Raw genomic sequence first — 21,021 nt, forward strand, 5'->3', positions numbered from 1 at the left:
GTTCCTTGTAAAAAGCTCTAAGGCCAGGGATTTAGCTCAGTGGCATAAGCACCTGCCTGGCAAGTGCAAGGTTTTAAGTTTGATCCCCAGTACAGAAGGGGAAAAAAAGCTATAACCCAATGCAATAATTTCCAAGTTCAATCCTTTGCTTTCAGTGGTATATTTTTTCCTTGAATTTTATCATTTGTTTCTGTGCAAATGACTGCAATTATTTCTTCTGATTTTCAGCTACCTTATTTGCACGTCCACCTCATCCCAGAAATCAAAACTCATATTCCCCAAAACTGATTTACCTAATTCTATGAAGGAGTGATTTGGAGGAATGCTGACAGTTTCTATGAAGTGTGTGTAGCAATCTCCCCAAGGTCTAGCTGTAGGGATGTTTCATGGGAGAGAGTGAGAAGGGCCTTTTCCCTAACCATAGGTGGGGGGAGGGGTGAGATTTGAAAGATACAGAAGTAGTTTTCTATTTCCTTTTTTTGGAGGGTATGGGAGTAGGAGAAATTGGAAAAATAGGCATAAATAGAACGAGCAAAAGGGCTTTGAGGAAAGGCTGTTTTGGAGATGGTACATTTAGTTTCTTTTTTTTTTTTTTTTTTGGTCTTTTTTCCTTTTTATCGGTACCAGGGATCGAACTCACGACTGCCTGCTTGCAAGGCAGGTACTTGTGCCGCTGAGCTAAATCCCCAGCCCCACATTTAGTTTCAGATAACAGTTTGGATTGTTTTGGGATAGTGAAGTGCCAAAATCCTAAAATACAAAACTAGCAAGTAGGGCTGGGGATTTAGCTCAGCAGCACAAGTACCTGCCTTGCAAGCAGGAGGTCGTGAGTTTGATCCCCGGTACCGATAAAAAAGGAAAAAAAAAAAAAAAAAAAAAAAAACCCTAGCAAGTAGATTGCAGTATTTTCACAGTGATTTCTTGAGAATACTGTATTTGAACCTTCTGCATCTCTTCCCCTTTATGTAGATCCTACCGACTTATATCATGCCTAAATTAACCCTTCCATTCCTGCCACAGAGATTTTGTTCACAAGGCTCAAATCAGTCAACCTGCAGGGTTATCCTGCCCAGAGAGGTGATCCAACCAACAAGAAGTCAAAAATCGGCCAACACTAAGCATCAGGACCCTTCCACCCCAAGAGGCCCTTTAAACATTTACCAACAGAAGGCCACCATTTAGGCAGCTCGGCCCTTGCTCCTTTCTCTTGAGAGGCAATCTTCTCTTTCTGCTACTTTTTAACTAATCCTTTTGCCTTATGCCCTGTCACGAACAACTGGTCTTTAATGGGTGTTTGAGGCAAGGATGTAACTCAGTAGTGGAGCGCATAGAATGTGCAAGGCCCTGGGCTATCCAGAACGATGCAAAAATACTGTCATTCACTGTAAAACAAGAAGTCTGCCCAGGCAAGAAGGCACATCCAATCTTCGCTGGCCCTGGGGCTGCTGGAGAGGGCGGAGCCTTCGATGCAGCAGCCCCGCCCCCTGGCGCACCAAACCCCGCCTCTCGCGCGGCGGCGTCGCGGCCCCGCCCCTGCGCGCCGGCGGCCTGCGGATTACTCTGCCTGGGAGGCCATGGCGTGTAAGTGGCGGGGCTGGTTGGCGCGCCCTACGCTGCACGCTGCAAGCGGCCGGAGGGAACTGTGCTGCGCCGCCGGCGGGTCGGCGCGCCTAGCGCCTGTGGCCCGCGGTCTGCGGGTCCCAGGTGTCCCGTCGGGCGGTGGGCCGTGGTGGTGAAGGGCAGCTCGGCGCGCTCCTGGGTCTCCGAGTTCCTCGGAGACGGAGCCGCGGCGAGCGCAGCAGGCCTCACAGAAGCTGACCGGCTGGGGCGGTGTTGTGGGTTGTATGTGGGGTTTTCAAGTTTCGTGACACACATTTCCATCGACCCCCACACAACAGTGCACATGTGATTCTACCTGTCTCACTTCACAGGTCCGGAGTTTGGCTTGACTTTTGCTGTGTATTTGTTTGGAAATTTTGTGTCCTCCCCCCCTCCGCAAGTCTTCTTTCCTTATCTGTAATGTTTATGTGTTTGTTTGAAGGATCTGGTATATTCCTTTAAATGTGTCCCCGTGTCGGTCCCTTATCTGAAGGTGTCACATCTTTTCCTCCTGTTTCATTTTCAATAATGATTAAACTCATTGATAATCATTTCAATAATGATTATCAGGGCAGCCAGGGATGGCAAAATCCATTGAGACTTTCATTTTACAGGTGAGATAAAGAGACTATTGTCTCATCCTCAGCGTGGATCTCCTTAGTAGCAGGATTTCCCTGCTGCGGCACCATGCGGAGTGGGTGATTTGCAGAATGTCCCCAAGTTCCAAACCTGGTTAGGGTGAGGAGAAACCACCAATTTAGCTATGGTATGTGTCCCTTCTCATAAGCATAGGAAGCCCAATTTCTCAGGGACAGGGAAGATCTTTAGTGCATTTGTACGATGTTCTGATGCCAGCTCAAAGTATCCATTTGTCCCTAGATAATGTCAGCTTTTGCTTCTTGTTTACCTGCAGCACTATGGGAAGCTTGGCAGACAGGTTGCAAGTTCAAGCTCAGCCTGGACAATCTAGCAACTTTGTGGTACTTTGTCTCAAAGTAAAAACATAAAAATTGTTAGGATTGTAGATCAGTGGAAGGCCCTTCATTCAATCCCAAATACAAAAATAACAGACAAACTAAATTCAGAAAAAGACCTACAATTAGCTTTTCCCCCAGTATTTAGGATAACTGAGAAACAGGCTATTTATATCTTAATACTTAACACGTGTAACCTTGAACCAGAGCCTTTCATCAAGAGCCCATGTTTTCTTAGTGTTGATAATCTGTCCATTAGATCATGGGTAGTTGTGGCAATCATAAATATCTCCAGACATTGCCAGATGCTGGTCTATTGGAGAACATGGGTCCATCCAAATTTAGTGATGAGGTCTTCTAACAACTGTTTTCTTTTGTCTTTGTTCTTAGCCTTCCGCTTGGCCCTCATCCAGCTTCAGGTTTCTTCGATCAAAGCAGATAATGTCACTCGGGCTTGTAGTTTTATTCGGGAGGCAGCAAAGCAGGGAGCTAAAATAGTTTCTCTGCCTGTAAGTACAGTATTCATCGCTTTCTAGGTCCTTTATACCTAGCAGAATCATGTTTGTTACTTCTAGTTGTCTTGTGTTGTAGGTCCAGCAGTTTCTTTTGGAGCCCCAGGATTGTTTATGTTTGTCTTATCTCTGTCTACCACAGAAACCTTAGCAGAATTCTTTGCTATAGGCTGTATGAATATGGTTACAAGTTTTTAAGATCATTCGGTTCAGATAAGAATTCCTTGCATATTGAGGAACTTACCTCAAGATAAAATGCTCTGCTTGGATACTCACCTAATTCTTTGTATAATTTAGTCCTTGTAAGATGAGAACATGCTGGCGTTAGCACTAAACAGAATTTTAGGCTTTTTAAATGACCAAAAAATTGTGTAGAGACCCTTAGGAAGCCGGTGGCTTCTCAAAGTGAGTAGAATTCTGTCTCTTTTGTCAGTTGTTTCTTGAGCAGTGAAACCAGCTGAAGATTGGCCTATGTTTTTTGTCAGCAAAGGAAAATTTAGCCGCAGAGAGGGCTCCCCAAGTGTCAGGATGGGTGTTTTTTCCCATCTTCTTCAAAAGCCTTTTGGGAGTCAGTAGCTGGGACTATTCCAGGCAATGCCATCTCCAGCTGTGAGGAGGCAGGGTTGGCAGTTGTCTGCTAATGTTGTCCAGCTTGAATGGAGAATTTTCAGGACCAACTTTTTTTTTTTTTTTTTTTTTTAGTTAGTACTCAGCCTGCTGTGGATATGGCTAGTGAATAGGACTCTTTAACAAGAAATTCAAGAACCTACTACTAATCCAGTCTTTTGATGCTGGTTACGGGACTCAACTTGTGCTTGCCTAATCATGGTCCATTGTTGGCTTATGTTACTGTGGGTGAAAGCAAAAAGCCTAGGAATTAAAGTATTTGAATGCTGCACACTTTGACTACAGAGGTACATCTTGTACAAGCTGGTGATCTTTGACCCTGAGTTTCCCAGCACAGTGTGTGGTACATGGGTGACATTGAATCAAAATGAGTAAATAAGAATTGGAATCTTAAAAAAAAAAAGTTAGAAGCTACTGTTTTTTTTCTGTAGGGTTTGTTTTGTTTTTTTTTGGTTTTGTTTTGGTACTGGGAATCAAACTTACAGCCTTGCACTTGCCAGGCAGGTGCTTATGCCACTGAGCTAAATCACTGGCCTTTTCTATAGTTTTGTGATATGTCAGAGAACTTTCAGCACAGCCTTACCAACAATGAATAAGAGACTTTGAGATTAGAATGATAGTGCCAGAGGGAAACGTAAATAGCTTGTTTTTATGTGAAGAAACATCTTAATCGTTATGGCTTTCAAAGCTTTTATATTTTTTATAGACAAGTTTTATAGATTTGCATAGATAACAGTATCATTTTTGTACTTAAGAAGATTTCATCCCAGTTCCCAAAGTCATGGGGTAAGCCGATTTGTAGTGTGGTTTGGGTGCCCAAGGTTGGGGGCTCATTCTGCAAACATGAGTCAGAGGAAAGTGTAGCCTTTTGCCAGGGCACCCAGGATTTGGTGGCGCTCGCATGAACTCCACCCCTAGACCCGCCTGAGGAAGTTGCCTGTTCTGCCTTTGGCCACAGGCTCTGTAGCTTTAGTTTTAGGGTTTTTCTTTGCTGTGTTTTAGTTCCTATGAAAGCAGAACTAAAAATAACAGCTCTGTCTTTTTCAGCAGAACTTTAAATGGGGTGAATGTTTCGGTGCTTTTTTTCCCTCCTTTTTCTCTGCTAACATTGTTCTAGGAATGTTTTAATTCTCCATATGGCACAAAATATTTTCCTGAATATGCGGAGAAAATTCCTGGTGAATCCACACAGAAGCTTTCTGAAGTAGCGAAAGAATGCGGCCTGTATCTCATTGGAGGTAACTTCCTTCCATGTGGTATAACATTCTCAGCCTTAAAAACATTTGAATAATGTTTGTTACATTTAAACTGTGGAACACAATTTAGCCCTTGAAAGGAGAAAATATTCATATCTAGTAATATGGGAAAACCCTAAGGCATACTGAATAAATGGGAAAAAAACTCATTCAAACTCATCCCCTACACAAAAGATAGTAGAATGACACCAAATGACAATGATGATTTTTTTTTCTGGAGGATTAGGAGTACAAAATCGAGTAGAAATGGGGAAAGAGAAATCGTGTCTTTTATTATGTAATATAATATTGAGAAAATTTTTTTTGGTACCGGGAATGGAACTCACCACCTCAGGCTCACCAGGCAGACACTTACGCTGCTGAGGTAAATCCCCAGCCCCGAGAAAAAATTTTTCACGACAACCACATACATACAAATAGCTTTTTTGTGTGTTTTTGAAATACATTTTAAAATATTCTACTTGCTAAAATGTTTTAATATATGTGCCGCCAAAGTGAGCACATCTATTTGCTAAAATAAATATAAGCATACTAGTGTGTGTGGGGAGGGGTTGCACACTTGTAATCCCAGCACTTGGAAGGCTGAGGAGAGAGGATTGCCATGAGTTCGAGACATCCCTGGGCTGCAAAGTGAGTTCCAGGCCAGCGTTAACTACATAGAAGGACCCTGTCTCAAAAGAAAAAAGAGTCTAAAACTGTTCAATATATACAGCAAACAAAATTAATCTTTATATTATGATATGTTAAGGATTAGAAAGTAATAAAAGATAACAAAATAAGAAACAGATAGCTAAACTACATTAAAAAATAGAGAGCCTGTGACTTAAGTCTCATCTTGAGGCCTTTTGGAATACAGTCTTGTTTCAGGGCCTTTTAAATTTAACTTAAGCAACAAGACATTATTTTTGTCTAATGTTACTCAATACTTAAGTGTTGCGCAAGATAATGTCTGAATTTCAGGAATAGTTTGGTTATTTTTTAAATCTGTCTTTGGTGTCTGACTAATGTATTTCATTTGTACTTTAGTGTTTGCCTAGAAAGATCAGATTCAGGAAGAACAAGACTTACATGATACGTGAAAGAATACAATTTATTAGACCTAAAGGACAATTTATCAGTCTTTTATTCAGTTGTCTCTAAATAATTATTATTTGTTATTAATACTGTTTCATGCGCCCATTTCTTTTTGCAATGAAAGGCTCCATTCCTGAGGAGGATGCCGGGAAATTATATAACACCTGTCCTGTGTTTGGGCCTGATGGAACTTTACTAGTAAAACACAGAAAAGTAAGTAGGGAATGTGTAGGTTCATTTCCTCATAAGAATTTGTTTCAATGTTTCCTACCCCCTCTTTTACAGTATTGCACAGGGATCATGTGTTTGATGGGCACAAGTAGCTGTTCTTGGCTACCTGTGATTGCATTTTTATGTAAACACAGATGACTCTTCATGTCATTTTCTGCAAAGGAACAAGCTGCAGGAATTTTTTAAAAGGAGCTCATTGAATGGGCTGAGGGCACATCTTTGCAGCATTAAATACATATACATTTAGGATTGTTAAAATTTCCTGGTGAATCAATCTTTTTATCATGAGATGTCTCTTTTTTCTTATCTTTGTTTTGCTTCATTTTAATTTTATTTCTGCCAATACTGTAGCTGCTTTTTTGTTTCTTGTTATTGTTTGCCGTGTACATGTTACAGCATTTATTTTCAACTTATATATCTGCATTTTAAAGGCTGACAGCACAGAGTTGGGTCATTTTTATTCATATTGACAGTTTCTGCCTTTTAACTGGAGTGGTTCATCTATTGATATTGATGTGGTTAGATTTAGATGTGTAGATGTTTTATTTTTCCCTTTGTTCCTCTTTTCTGTTTTTATTTGGGTGCTGAATATTGAAACCAGGGCCTCATGCATGCTGACTACACCTCTACCACTGAGCTATACTCCCAGCCATGCTTTTTACCTTTCTTTTTTTATTCATTTGTTGTCCTAGGAATTATGATATATATCTTTTCATCCTTATCACTTCATGTGAAATTTTAAAAACTTGAAATAATACAGGTCTGTTTCCTCTCCCCTATTGTTTGTGGGGTTTTTCTATTTTTATTTTTTACTAGCATGTATGTGTAGTGTGTAATGCATGTGTTCCTCATGGAGAGTTGGTCCATGTACATAGCACATCTCAATTCCTTTTATATACTTTTCCCCTCTAATCTCTCTCCCTCCATCTCTTTACACTTTTTTTTTTTCTTTTTATCGGTACCGGGGATTGAACTCACGACCGCCTGCTTGCAAGGCAGGTGCTTATGCCGCTGAGCTAAATCCCCAGTCCCCTGTCCCTCTATCTCTTGATCCGCTTCCCATTTGAAAAGATTGATCTCCCTACCTCCTATTATCTGTCTTTTATTTATATTTTGGGGTAACATCTAAGCTTATATGTCTGATTTATTGCGCTTCACATTATAGTCTCAGGGTGCATCCATTTCCCTAGAAATGACTGAAGTTTATCCTTTTATATAAAGGATAAAATCTATAAAGTTGCATAGAAATACCGTATCTTTATACATTCATCTGTTGATGGACATATAGGCCATTTCCAAGATTTAGCTATTATAAATTACACTGCTATAAACATGAGTACACATGTATCACTGTAATATGGTACCTTTAACTCTTTTTGGAAGATACCTAGAAGGAGAATAGGTTGGTCAAATATAATTTCTAGTTTTAGTTTTTTGAAGAGTCTCCATATTGATTTCCAAATTGGTTGTACCAGTTTGTACACCCACTCACAATAGAAAGGGGTTTCTTTTTCTCTGCAGTCTTGCCAGTGTTTGTTATTGGTTGATTTTCATTCTTTCTTTGTCTCTTTCTTTCTCTCTTTCTTTTTGAGACACGGTCTTGCTATGGCATGTCAGGGTCGCCTTTCAACTTACTTTGTAGCTTTGGCTGGTGTTGAACTCACAGCAGTCTCCCTGCCTCAGCCTCCTGAGTGCTGGGATTATAGGCATGTGCCATCACACCTGGCTGGTTGATTTCTTGATAATAGCCATTCTTTCTGGAGTAAGATGGAATCTCAGTGTTGTTTTAATCTGCATTTTTCTAATAGCCAGCAACATCGAACATTTTTTCATGTATTATTGGCCATTTGTACTTCTTTTGAAAAGTGTCCATTTGTTTTAATTGCCCATTTTTTGGATTTGTCTTTTTTTGGGGGAGTGGTGTAATTCTTTGGAGTTTTTGTATATTCTAGATATTAGTCCTCTGTCTAAGGAAGAGCTGGCAAAAATTTGTTCCCATTCTATATGTAGTCTCCTCCATCTGCTGGTTGTTTCTTTTGCTGTGCAGAAGCTTTTTAAATTGATATTGTCTGGCTTGTTGATTCCTGGTACTATTTATTCTATTGTTGGGGTTCTGTTTAGAAAGTCCTTGCATATGCCTGTGGTAACCCTTGTTCTTTTTTTTTTTTTTTTTACATTTTTTTTTTTTTGTGTGTGTGTTTTTCCTTTTTATTGGTACCAGGGATTGAACTCACGACTGCCTGCTTGCAAGGCAGGCGCTTATGCTGCTGAACTAAATCCCCAGCCCCGTAACTCTTGTTCTTTATGCTGTAGTTGCCATATGGATTCCATATACATCTGGTACAAATCTCTCAAAACAGTAGCTTATTATTTTAATTAGTCATTAAAGTAAGAGCAGAAAAACTTTACTTACCCAGATACTTACCATTGTAAGTATTTTCCTTTATTTCCTAAAGATCCTATTCTGATATCTTTTCTTTCAGGATTACCAGCAACAGTTTTGTAGTGAGGATCTGCTAGCTCTGAATTGTTTTTGCTTAGAAATATATTTTTATTTTGTCTTCATTGTTGCAAGATACTTTTGATGGTATAGAATTGAGTTGACTGATTTTTAAAAAAAAATTTTAGGTGTCTTTTTTTTTTTTAAACATGTTTTATTTTTGAAACAGGTTCTTACTAACTAACTTGCCCAAGCTGAGGCTGAACTTGTGATCCTTCTGCCTCAGTTCCTCCGCCTGCTCCTCCTGAGCCCCCCAGTGTTGAGGATTATAGCAATGTGCCATCAATGATGCCTGACTTGTGGTGATTTTGTTTTGTTTTTGAGACAGGGTCTTGCTATGCAGTTCAGGCTGACCTTGGGCTCACTTTGTAGCCCAGGCTGGTCTCGAACTTGCAATGATGCTCCTGCCTCAACCTTGCGAGTGCTGGGATTATAGCAGTGTGCCACTATGCCTGGCTCTGACTTGTGCTGTTTTAAAATCATGAGTGGTTTTAGAAGTTTACTACATGTAGGCTGGAAATGTAGCCCAGTAATAGAATACTCTGCTTGTATGTGTAAAGTTCTCAATTCAGTCTTCAGCAACACACACTAAGAACACACACATGCAATGTTTTTTTGTTTTGGCTGGGGAGAGGGTTGTCTGTTTTGAGAGAGGGTTTCACTATGCAGTTCAGGCTGACCTTGAATTCACCTTGTGGCCCAGGCTGACATTGCACTCCCACTGATCCTCCTGCCTCAATCTCCCATCTGTTGGGATTGCAGGCATGTGCCACCACACCTGGCTCATGCACACAGTTATTTACCAAATACTTCATGTACATTTCTTGAGATAATTGTGTGATTGTTTTTACTTTATGATGAATTATATTGCTTTTCTAATGTTAAACCACATTTGCTTTCCTTGAATAAATCAAATCAGGAAGTGATGCATTATTTTTATACAATAATGAATTTGACTTGCAAAATTTTACTGGTTTTTACAGGTTTTTTTTTTTTTTTTTTTCTTTTTTTGAGACGGGGTCTTGCTATGTAGTCTAGGCTGGCTTTGAATTTGCAACTATCCTGCCTCAGCCACCCAACCATGCTGGCCTCTTCATCAGTTTTTAAATATTGTTTATTCTCAACTTCTTCTGCCAGTTTGTCAGTTTGGTTCTAATTCAGAGAAATCTTTACTTAGGATTTATAGTGCATTAAAAACAGTGCATTACTTCCCATAATAAACTGGACATTGATTTGCACACTATTGAAAAAGTATTATGAAACCTGTAGCATCATTTCCCCAGTATCCTGTGGTAGAATTTCTGTGATCAGGTGTTTGCTAGCTTGTGGGTGAACTATGGGCAGGATGGAAATAATGTTTGTACAACTGATCATAGGGCATTTCTGTAGCTACCCATGGACAGTCTGCGATTACTGCCAAGAATTGTACTGGGCAAAAAGATAATAACCAAATAAATTATTTGTGATGCAGATCCATCTGTTTGACATTGATGTTCCTGGAAAAATTACATTTCAAGAATCTAAAACACTGAGTCCTGGTGATACTTTCTCCACATTTGACACCCGTATGTACAAGATAAGTTTGCTTCTTCTAGTAATCCCAATGAAAAGGAGCAGATATTCTTTTTTCTTTTATGTTTTTCTCCACCTTTTTCACATAACCTGTTTGAAATGAAGAAGCCAGAGAACAGTCAAAGATGTGGAAAGTTAGGTCCAAATGGAGAATTAAGAGTTTAACATGATTTTACTCTTCCCCTTGGTCATAATCTCCTATGATAGCTTCCAGAGCTTTCCTGTTTAATCATGACTGAACCTTGTACCAGCATAAGGAGCATTCAGTTGAAATGAATTTCTCATCTCTCATCTGATGATGTAAATGATATCTATGTCAGATGAAGTCTTAGTATGTATAGATTGTCTCCATCTGTGGATTCTGTGTTAATTTATATGTTAGTGTTTTGTGATTATTAAGTTATGGAAGATTTATACTACCACACCATGCTACAGAGTTTAACTTTTTATTTGTGCTTTTCTGTTTGGAAACAGCTTACTGCAGAGTGGGCCTGGGCATCTGCTACGACATGCGCTTTGCAGAGGTTGCACAAATCTACGCACAGAGAGGTGAGACATTTCTAATACATATTTGTTTGGAAGTTTGGTTCTGGGCTGGTTATTGTGAGGCTGGAAAGAACTCAACCTAAATTTTGCGCAAATACACAAAAAAGTTTTGCGTGGAGTTACACTCTCTCAAAGTGTAGCTCTTCTACCCCATCTGGCTTCTTAGACTTGTGCTGCATGTGGCTGTGGCTGTTAAGGTTTTGGGAGGCTTCTAATTTAACACATGCTGTGTTGCTAAGCAGAAGCCATGCTTTCAAATGCCCGTCTATCTTTTGAGCCCCTTCTATTAACTGTGTCTGGAGTCCATTGCAGCCTAATAGGAATGATGGTATGTCCTGCCCTCTTGTAGATTTCAGCACTTGGGTATCACTCTGTGATAACTTTAATTCAGATAAAGAGACGTGTGTTAGTGTGTTGAAAATACTCTGAGCCAAGTCAGGCCTGGTTTCAGGTCCTAACTTTTCCCAGCAATTGGCATAATACTTTGGGAAAATCATTTCACCTTTACAGCAGTGTAGTTTTTAGCTCCTTGTAGAAGTGGTATAAGGATTAATGAAAGAGAACTTGCAGAGCCTTTTCTGGGTCACTCATCAAATAGTATCTTTACTGGACTGTGGAAGCTACTTCTGACTTCACTGTTGTGTCACTTCTGACTTGACTGCCTCTCAGCTGAAGGTAGAGTTTCTGAGTTTTGAGTTTAGTAGTCTTTGTTGAGCCTTATCAATAAGCACTGCAGCAACTGCTGTGCCCTTACTTTTAGTTGAAAAGAAAAGTATGATTCTTGAGCTGGGGATGTAGCTCAGTGGCATAAGCACCTGCCTGGCAAGCGCAAGGTTGTGAGTTTGATTCCCCCCCCCCCCGCCCAAAATGTGATTCTTGACTGTACAACTGACCTTATCATGCTGAGAAATTTTTTTAGGGGTTGAGGAGTTTCCTTTTGGTACTGGGAATTGAACTGACAACTTGTGCTTACCAGGCATTAAGAGAAATTTGAATGAGAGTTTTCCACTTTTTTAAAGTGAAGGTACATGTTCTGACTTCAGGCATCAGTCATGCTTTTCTTTCGGCTATGTCTCAACCAATTCAGAGCAATGTCTTAGTGCTGGTGACATTGATAAGGCTGATTGTTTGTGCTTGAAAAGGCTTGAATTTTGTCCTTACTAGATAAAGATTAAAGGGAAGGACTGGTGTCACTGAGTGTTCATCTGCACCCCGTGTTCTTTGGCTTTTCACTCCTCAGGATGCCAGCTCTTGGTGTATCCTGGAGCTTTCAATTTGACCACTGGACCAGCTCACTGGGAGTTGCTTCAACGAGGCCGGTAAGAAAGAAATCAAACATTTCAATTGTTCTTTATGGAAAGATTTGCAGTTTTGTGGAAGTAGCTGCTTTCCTGAAGTAAATCCTCCTTACCTAGCACATCCTGGCATCCAAATGCAGTTGGAAAGGATGAGTCAGGTACAATTGGAACAGATCTGTTCCCAAGACTTCGGAAAACAAAGTACCAATGTCAGGATTTTGAGGACTGTATTTTTTGCATTTTAAAATGCATTCAGTGTGTTACTTTGGCAGTGATATCATTTTTCTGTAATTAGCTGTGGATTGGCCTCTCTTAGGACAGTCACTAGCAACTTTTACAGAGAATCCGCAGATCTAGTGTGTTCAGAGCCTCACAAGCCAAGGAAAAGGCAGATGCTATTTTAGCTTGAGAGCCCTGGGGAGAAATTCGTGGTCTTCATGTAGTTAGTCCAACCATGCAGACTGGTGAGCTTATGTTGCTCCATCTTCCACACATCCTACTAGTTCTGAGGATACTCCACCATGAAATTTACTGTTTGAATGTCTTTTTCTTCTCACCAATCCTTTCTAAATCCAAGGCCTTGCAAAAGTGTCTTGGGTATATATCACAGTTGCTTTTTGCTTAGTTCTCTAGCTGAGGGGCGGTGAAAGACAGAGGTGGGTAGAATAGGAGATAAAGAGTGTGTATGTGTGTAGGGCCTGGGGATTTAGCTCAGCGGCATAAGCGCCTGCCTTGCAAGCAGGTAGTCGTGAGTTCGATCCCTGGTACCGAAAAAAAAGAGTGTGTGTGTGTGTGTGTGTAAAGTGCTCTGCAATGCAATTTTCTTCATGATACTCTTAAAATTCGGGCATAGTGTACTTAAAAGTATACCAATTTTTTTTTTTTTTTGTACCGGGGATCAAACTCATAACCCTATGCTTTTCAGGCAGGTGCTTATGCCACTGAGCTAAATCCCTAGCCCCAAATATGCCAATTTTAAACACATAAGTCAGTGAATTTTTATCATACATATCCACTTCCCACTGAGATCAACAGTAATTTCCAGCCCTCTAAAATACTTTCTTTTCTGCCCCTTCCCAGTCAGTACTGTGCTGTCTTTGCCTAGAGGTGGCCACTATTCTCCTTTGTAAAGATGATGGTAGCTTTTAATGAAAAGAAAGAGGTTTTCAGGGTGGAGGATGGAATAGGGAAATATAGTGCCATGAATATTAATAAGTGTGCAGTCTTATCAAAAATAAGAAAAGCTTGGGAGATACCAAGATAACATGGCAAAAGTTTATCTGTTAAGTCCAGAGCACTCCCAAGAGAGATGTGTCGGTACCTGGGCTGCCACCCAAAATTCCTGTCTGACTTGAGATGGTAGGACTGCCATCATGGGCATGGGAACATGATGCAACTCCCTGAGGTGTGTTGTCCCAGCAAGGCCACTCTATTCTTCTCTAACCTTCTTGACTTTTTTTAACAGGAGAAGCTCTTTTGTCATATAGGTTGGCTTATGCTAGAGTTCCCAGTTGTCCTACTAAAACACTAGACTGGATAATTGTGTGTTTGTACAGGGGATGATGTCCTTTTGCAGTGTAGGATATTTACCAGTGTCTCTGGCCTCTACTGCTGATGTTAGTAGCAACTCCCTAGCTGTGTTAATCAAAAAGTCCCCAGACTTTTTGGTGGACAAAGTTACCTTGAGTTAAGAATCAGTGAGTTATGCAACTAGACCTTTTTTTTTTAAGACAGAGTCTTGCTGTCCTGCTCAGGCTGTTCTTTGGACTTCAAGGCTCAAGTGATCTTTTTGTCTTTTTTTTTTTCTTTGGTCTTTTTCTTTTTTATCAGTACCAGGGATCGAACTCATGACTGCCTGCTTGCAAGGCAGGCGCTTATGCCGCTGAGCTAAATCCCCAGCCCCTCAAGTGATCTTTTTGCCTGAGCTACTCAAGTAGCTGGGATCACAGGCATGTATCACCATGCATTATTTTTTAAAGAGATTTCATGACTTCAGCTTCCACATCTTAGTCTTTTTTCAGAGAAAAATTGTATCTGTACTGATTAATACTTTATTATTTTCCTCTAAGCAATACAACTATTTAGACAGGACTTATATTATTTTATTAAGTAATTTAGAAATGATTTACAGTACAAAAGAGAATATGCATAGGTTATGTGCAAATACCACAGCATTAAATTTTTTAAAAATTTATTTAAAAATATATAACCCAAAAATCGTACATATTTTAAAATACATAAAAATTAAAAGCATACATATTAGTGGGATACCATGCAATGCCCTCATGCATGTTTATATTGAGCAATATTCAAATGGGGTTAGATATGTTTAACTCCTCTCACCAGGGAAAGTGACACATGGCCTAGTCACAGCACTTGGGAGACCAAAGCAAGATTACCTGAGCCCAGGATTATGAGATAAACTTGGACAACAAAGTGACACTTTGTCTCAAAACAAAGAAAAAAACCATATCTCCTGAAACATTGAAACATTTTATCATTTCTTCATGGTGCAACTTTTTTTTTTTTTTGGCATTGAACTTACGACCTCTTGTTTGCCAAGCAGGCACTTAAGCCACAGAGCTAAACCCTCGGCCCGTTGTTTTGTTTTGTTGTGTTTTTGATGGTGCCGGGGATCATGGTGCAACTTTTAAAATCCTTTTCTGTAGCTTTTCAAAATGAACGGTATATTACCATTATCCACAGTCACCATACTGTGTAATAGCACAGCAGAACTTTTTGCTCCTGTCTTGCACTGATCAAACCTTTCCCATCTTGTTGCGCTCTTCACAGCCCCTGCCCTAAGATAACTAACATTCTGTTCTCAAGTTCTGACATCAGCTTTTGCCGATTACACATATATGTAATACTTGGCCTTCTATATCTCACTTTATTTAACATAATGATCTCTAGTTTCGTCCACATTGCTGCAAATGACAGGACTTCATTATATTTTATGGCTGAATAGCATTTCTTTGTATATATGTGCCATATTTTCTTTATTCATCCATGACATTAGCTTGTTTCCATTTCTTGGCAATTCGGGTGAGCATGGGAGTATGTGTCTCTTCAATGGACAGCTTTCATTTCCTTTCGATAAATACCCAGGAGTGGAATTATTGGATCATTTCCTTTTCTCCACATTGTGACCAGGATGTGTGATCTTTTTTCTTTTTGGTACTAGCTGTTCTTACTGAGATGAGGAGATATCTCATCTTTGTGGCTTTCATTTTCATTTCCCAGGTGATTAGTGATGTTGGACATCTTTTACTGTTGGCCATTTATGTTAGTCAACCTCTGTCGGCATGACAAAATACTTGCTATAGGCAGCTTATAAGGAGGAAAAGTTTGTTTCGGCAAATAGTTTCAGTGAGTGGTTGCTTTGCCTTGTTGCTTTGGTCCTGTGATATTGCAGTTCATCATACCTGGAGTTTGTGGAAGAAGAGCTTATTCACATGGTGGCTGAAAAGCAAAAAGAAAGAAGAGGGATTGGGGTCCCAATATCTCCTTTGAGGGCACCCCCTCCCACTAACTTTCCTCCCACTAGGCTCCACTTCTTACAGTTTCCTCCACCTCCAAGTTGTACCATGGCCACTGGCTGTTGCAGGGGCATTCACGATCCAAACTAGTATTATTTGTGTCTTCTTTGAGAAGTGTTTATCTAGAGTTTTCTTTTGCTGGTAGCAGGAACTGGAATCCAGGGCCTTGTGCATGCTGGGCAAGTGCTCTATCAGGTGTTGCATCCCCAGCCCCTGCTGCCCATTTAAATCGGTTTTTGTTTTGTTTGTTTGTTTGTTTTCTCTTGAGTTTTTACAGTCAACTACATATTCTGGTAATTAAGTCCTTGTCAAATAGTGTATATAGTTTGTAAATATATTCCGCTATTCTGTAGGAAGTTTCTTCACTCTGCTGATTACAGTATTTCCTTTGCTGTGCAGGAGCTTTTAGGTTTGTTATAATCTCATTTATCTATTTTTTGTGTTTATTTCCTGTAGTTTTGAAGTCTTGCCCACACCAGTATCCTGAAGTGTTTACCTTATGTTTTCTTCTACTACTGTTTTTATTGTTTCTGTTCTATGTTTTTAAAAGATCTGTAAGGGATAGAAAACTGTTGCATAAATTTAATAAATGGGTTATTTCTTTTCTATCCATTGTCCACAGTGCTGTTGACAATCAGGTGTACGTGGCCACAGCCTCTCCTGCCCGGGATGACAAAGCCTCATATGTGGCCTGGGGACACAGCACCATTGTGAATCCTTGGTAAGTGTGTCTGAATGAAGGTGGGCTCAGTGGAGCTTGGGAGATGACACACGGGCAGCCCCTTTTATCTCCCACTCCCGTTCCCTAAACAACCTGACAGATACTTTTAAAAAGCTTCTACTTGAAAACCATGTGGAAGGAAACTTTTCCTGTTTACCGAGATGAGTGCTAAATGCTCTTCTGCCTGCCCAGGTAACCTGCTTTATCAGTCATACTTGGCTCTTTTAGGGAAATCAAGACACCTGTGATGGCTGGGTGGTTTTAGTTAGAGAAGTTCCTGAACTCTTGGCTTTTGGTTAAAATTTAGCCTATTTTCTAGGGCAGGAATAAGTTAGGGTGAGAACTTTGTTCCCAGCATAATGATAAGAGGAAAAGACAGGATGGGTTCAGTGAGAGAGACTGATTATGTCTCTTGGGTCCAGCATATTATTACTCAGTGAAAGCAGCGTGAAAGTCTTTCCAGAGGAGCATATGGGGATCCCTTATTATGCATACCCGTCAATCCGTGTTTGTAATGTACCTTGTACTTCCAATAGTAACTCAACTTGAACTGAGGGACTTAGCCTCACTAAGCTTAGTTTATAGATGGTAGATTTGGAGCTTACAGAGTTAAAGTGACTAGAACTTGTGTTTGGGTCTATAACTTTGGACTTTAGAACTTTGCTTTAATCTGTACTAATCCTGTTAATGAATGAATATACACATACAGACTGATATATATTTCTATGATTTCTGAGTAAATGGACTAGTAACAAGATTAGAAAGGTTAAACAACACTGTGGAGCCCCAGAAGGTTCACTCTTGTGACATTAAAGTTCTCAAAGTTCCATGTGTGTGCTGGTGAGACCTTGAGAGATGTAACTGATGAAGGATCCTCAGTGACCCTTTTACACGTTAGGGTTTGGAGGGGTGAGCTAGCTTGTGAACTTGCATCCAGTTCTGTCTTGTTATTAGTAATAGGCCTCCTGGCTCTGGCTCTTGTATAGCTCTGCTGCACAGCTAGTTCTGATGGGCTGCTGCAGATTGAGCTTGCTGCTCTGACATGATGTAATTGTTTGTGATCGGCATTATTTCTTCCTCTGCAGGATTTGGGGACTCTGATGTGTTGTGGGTATCTAGGGCTGTGCAGAGAAGGGTCTTTGAATTGACAGATGAACAACAATTAGAAAAAAACAAAAAAGGATTTAGTTTAATGGTGTTAGTATTTGTAGCTCATCTTTGCCAGAAATGTTTGTAACTATCTGGAAAGGGGAACCATTTCTTATATCATGTTGTTATTATTCATTTTACTAGCAATGCTTTTGAACCTTTGCTCTGGGCCAAGAGACTAAGCATAGAAACAGTTTCCCAAATAGGCTTTCCCCTAGAATTTTGTAGGAGAGTTATTTCTGCCAGCATGTAGATCCCCTACCACTTCTACCCATACCCTATAGGTTGAAATCTTTAACTCAAATCTTAAACTAAAACCCATCATAGAGATCTGGGGATCCCAGGTACAAAGAGATCTAGGTAGGAGGGGACTGGCAGGCCCAGCCTTACCACCCTGAAGTTCGGTAGCAGGCTGAATAGATATGAGGAGCAGACGAGACAGCCCTCGGAAAAGGGCTGTGGGCTTTATCAATTAGCAAGTATAAAAGACCACCTGGATGGCTGTCCTTGAACACAGAGCAGTTACCTCCACTTGGGGTAAACCTCACCCTGTCTCCATGTATTGATATGTACAGAACTGGCTAAGCTATTTCCTTTCCCCTTCAATTGGCTCTAGGCAATGCAAATAGGGCTAGCTAAAGTACAGTGTGTAACCTTTGAAACCAGAAGACAGTTGCTGTTCCCTACCTTAGTTTCTCCCTATATGGTTAAGCCCCTCAGAGTGCAGAGTCAGCTTTGGCTCCAGGGCTGTCAACTGGGTTTGAGCCTCAAGATAAGAGGGTGTGACTTCCCAGGACAGAAAAGGTTTGCACATCCCAACTGAAGCACCGGCCTTCTAAACGTTAAATGTCCTTGTCTCTGCATATTGCAGAGGTGCTTTCTAGCTTCCTAGCTAGCCCAGTTCACCATGCTCATGTAATTCCCACCATCCTCACAGTCACTTACCTTCTGGCAACTCCCTTCTTCATGAGTTAATAAAATCTGTGTTAGGCCCAGGGTTGAGGCTCTGTTCCATGAACCCTTATCTGGATCAGACTCAGGGCCCCCGTGGCTGCCTGTAACTATAAATAAGTCTTAGTGTCTTTATTCTTGCCATGGATCACACTGGAGCCGATGTTTCCATTTCAAATATAAACTTCCCAGACCAGGGTAGGATGGGAAAAGGGCCTCTTTAAAGAAGTTAGAGGCTCTGTTTCCGACTGTTTATAACTGTGGAATAGTTACCACTTCCTAGCAATTTGCAGTTTATAAAACATACTCCATGATTATCCTCATTAAGCCACATGGAGGTCTTAATTTCACTGGATAGAGTAGGAAATGGAGATTCTTGATGACTTGCCACAGTTATATATATATAGCTAAACAAAACACAAATTTATATACTTTCCTTCTTGATTTTTGTCCAAAATAGCCTTGAACTTGTAACCCTTCTCCCTCAACCTGCTGTGTCACTAGGATTATAGGAGTGCAACACTATACCCTGTTATCTTTTTGTTTTAGATCTCAGAATCATTTTGGTTTTGTCTTATGAGATGGTAGGGGGAAAATGTAGAGATCTTGAGTATCACCAGACATCAGTGACTCTGCTCATTCTGCTCTGAATCTATTTTAGGGGCGAAGTCATAGCCAGAGCTGGCACTGAAGAAATGGTCCTGTATTCAGATATAGGTAAGATTTGCCCTGGTACAGTTTAGGTCCCTGGTATCTCCACTTTCTGAGGCCAGATTTCATAGCTGTAGAGCTGTGGTTGCTTGGAAGGGCTCCTTTCTGCCACTCCTTATTTATCTTGAGGATATTCAAGGTGTAACTCAGCTTGCACTTTCTTGGTTGTTTTAAAAGTTCTCGGGACCTGTGCCTGGTCATTTGTATGTTAATAGGCAATGTTGTTGAGTCATTTGCTGATATTCTGGTTGTTTTTATAGTTTGGAGGAGCAATTTTCTTGGCTAGGAAGAAGTTGCAAATTATTCATCATCCACTTTCCTGTTTTTACAGATCTGAAGAAGTTGGCTGAAATACGTCAGCAAATCCCAGTTTTAAGACAAAAGCGATCAGATCTCTATGCAGTGGAGCTAAAAAAGCCCCAATGATTATGTTTCCAACATTCATGAAACAGGAAGCTACAAAGAATAATAAACTCCCTATTGAGTCCTTTTTGGGAGTAGGAGGGTTGTGAATCCAGACCTCATACCTGCTGAGCACGTGCTTCTATCTCTGAATTATGCCCCTATTCTCCATTAAATGTATACTTTTTATTTTTCTTCAAATTTTAACTTTTTTTTCTTTTTTTTTTCTGAGGTGGGGTCTAGCTATATAGTGTACTTTGGCTTTGAACTTGCAGCACTCATCCTGCCTCAGCCTCCCAAATGTTGGGGTTATAAGTGTACCCCACCATGCCTGGCTAAATTTTAGCCTTTTCCTACCCAGAGAACTCTGGAGATGACAGAGCCTCAGCATGCTGTCGTTCTTCACGTCATATTAAATAGGACACAGGCCAGTGTTAAAGAGCAGAAAAATGGGGGGCTGGCTCTGCAGTGTCTGCCATTCTTAAGTCACCTCAGAGCAGCTGGTAGAAGTGACGGGTATTAGTACCCTGGTGTTTGACTGACCTAATGCAAATATGTTTATGTAATGAACCTCTTATCCCACTTGCTGGATTTGGAATCCATTATCTGGATAATTTGGTCTGGTCCTAGTCTTTTCCAAGAAGTGCCTTAAAGTTAATGTTTTGGAATCTATAGCTGTGGGGAGCACGGGGAGCACAGTGATTCTTTTTGTTTGCCAGATGAAGTGGCAGCCTCTCCCCTTCTAGCACCCTTTCGGCTCTTCACACTCAAGAAGGAGCCAGTGATTGAAACCCAGGCCTTCTTGGCTTTAGAAGACAAGCTGGGTCAGCAACGAGCTCCTGTGGATGGTATTGGTGAAAGCAACTCAGTATGAACCCACAAAAGATTTTTTCTGGTAGGGTTGTGTCTGAAGATTTCAGGTCTTTCTGCTTTTTAACACTTTATTATTCTGTAAATAACTGCAGAGCCTAATGGTTCTCAGACTTTTTGGTCTTAAAATGTTTTTTGTTTTTTTTTTGTCTTTTTTGTTTTTATCGGTACCAGGGATCGAACTCACAACCAAACACTTGCAAGGCAGGTGCTTATGCCACTGAGCTAAATCCCTAGCCCCCTGGTTTTAAAATGTTTTTGCACAAATAAAAATTAAGAACTTGAATGTGTTTTTGCTTATGTGTCTTATAGCTAGTGGTGAGCTAGTAATTGTTTAGCAGCCAGCTTTCTGAGAAAAAGTCCTGATTTTGTAGTAATATTTGCCAATTTTCACAGTGTTGAAAGTATCAACATGACACCTCTAACAGAGTTGGGAATAGATGCACAGTCAGCTCTGGTGACCCATTGTAATGATGGACCTGGCACACC

The 21,021-nt window shown here is 40.4% G+C and overlaps 1 protein-coding gene across 1 annotated transcript; it reads left to right on the plus strand.

Moving 5' to 3' along the window:
• Positions 1 to 1,440: 1,440 nt before the first annotated feature.
• Nit2 (nitrilase family member 2) lies at positions 1,441 to 20,818 on the plus strand. Its single transcript, XM_003469243.5, has 10 exons — positions 1,441 to 1,581; positions 2,964 to 3,082; positions 4,830 to 4,950; positions 6,167 to 6,255; positions 10,245 to 10,338; positions 10,820 to 10,894; positions 12,132 to 12,210; positions 16,351 to 16,449; positions 19,211 to 19,266; positions 19,592 to 20,818. Exons 1-10 carry the CDS (start codon positions 1,467 to 1,469, stop codon positions 19,684 to 19,686), a joined length of 942 nt encoding a protein of 313 aa, XP_003469291.3. The 5' UTR covers positions 1,441 to 1,466; the 3' UTR covers positions 19,687 to 20,818.
• The last annotated feature ends 203 nt before the right edge of the window (positions 20,819 to 21,021 follow it).

This window comes from Cavia porcellus, unplaced genomic scaffold (assembly GCF_034190915.1).
Source record: "Cavia porcellus strain 051 isolate PalLab524CR breed Dunkin Hartley unplaced genomic scaffold, mCavPor4.1 scaffold_15, whole genome shotgun sequence".
In the NCBI taxonomy this organism is placed as follows: domain Eukaryota; kingdom Metazoa; phylum Chordata; class Mammalia; order Rodentia; family Caviidae; genus Cavia; species Cavia porcellus.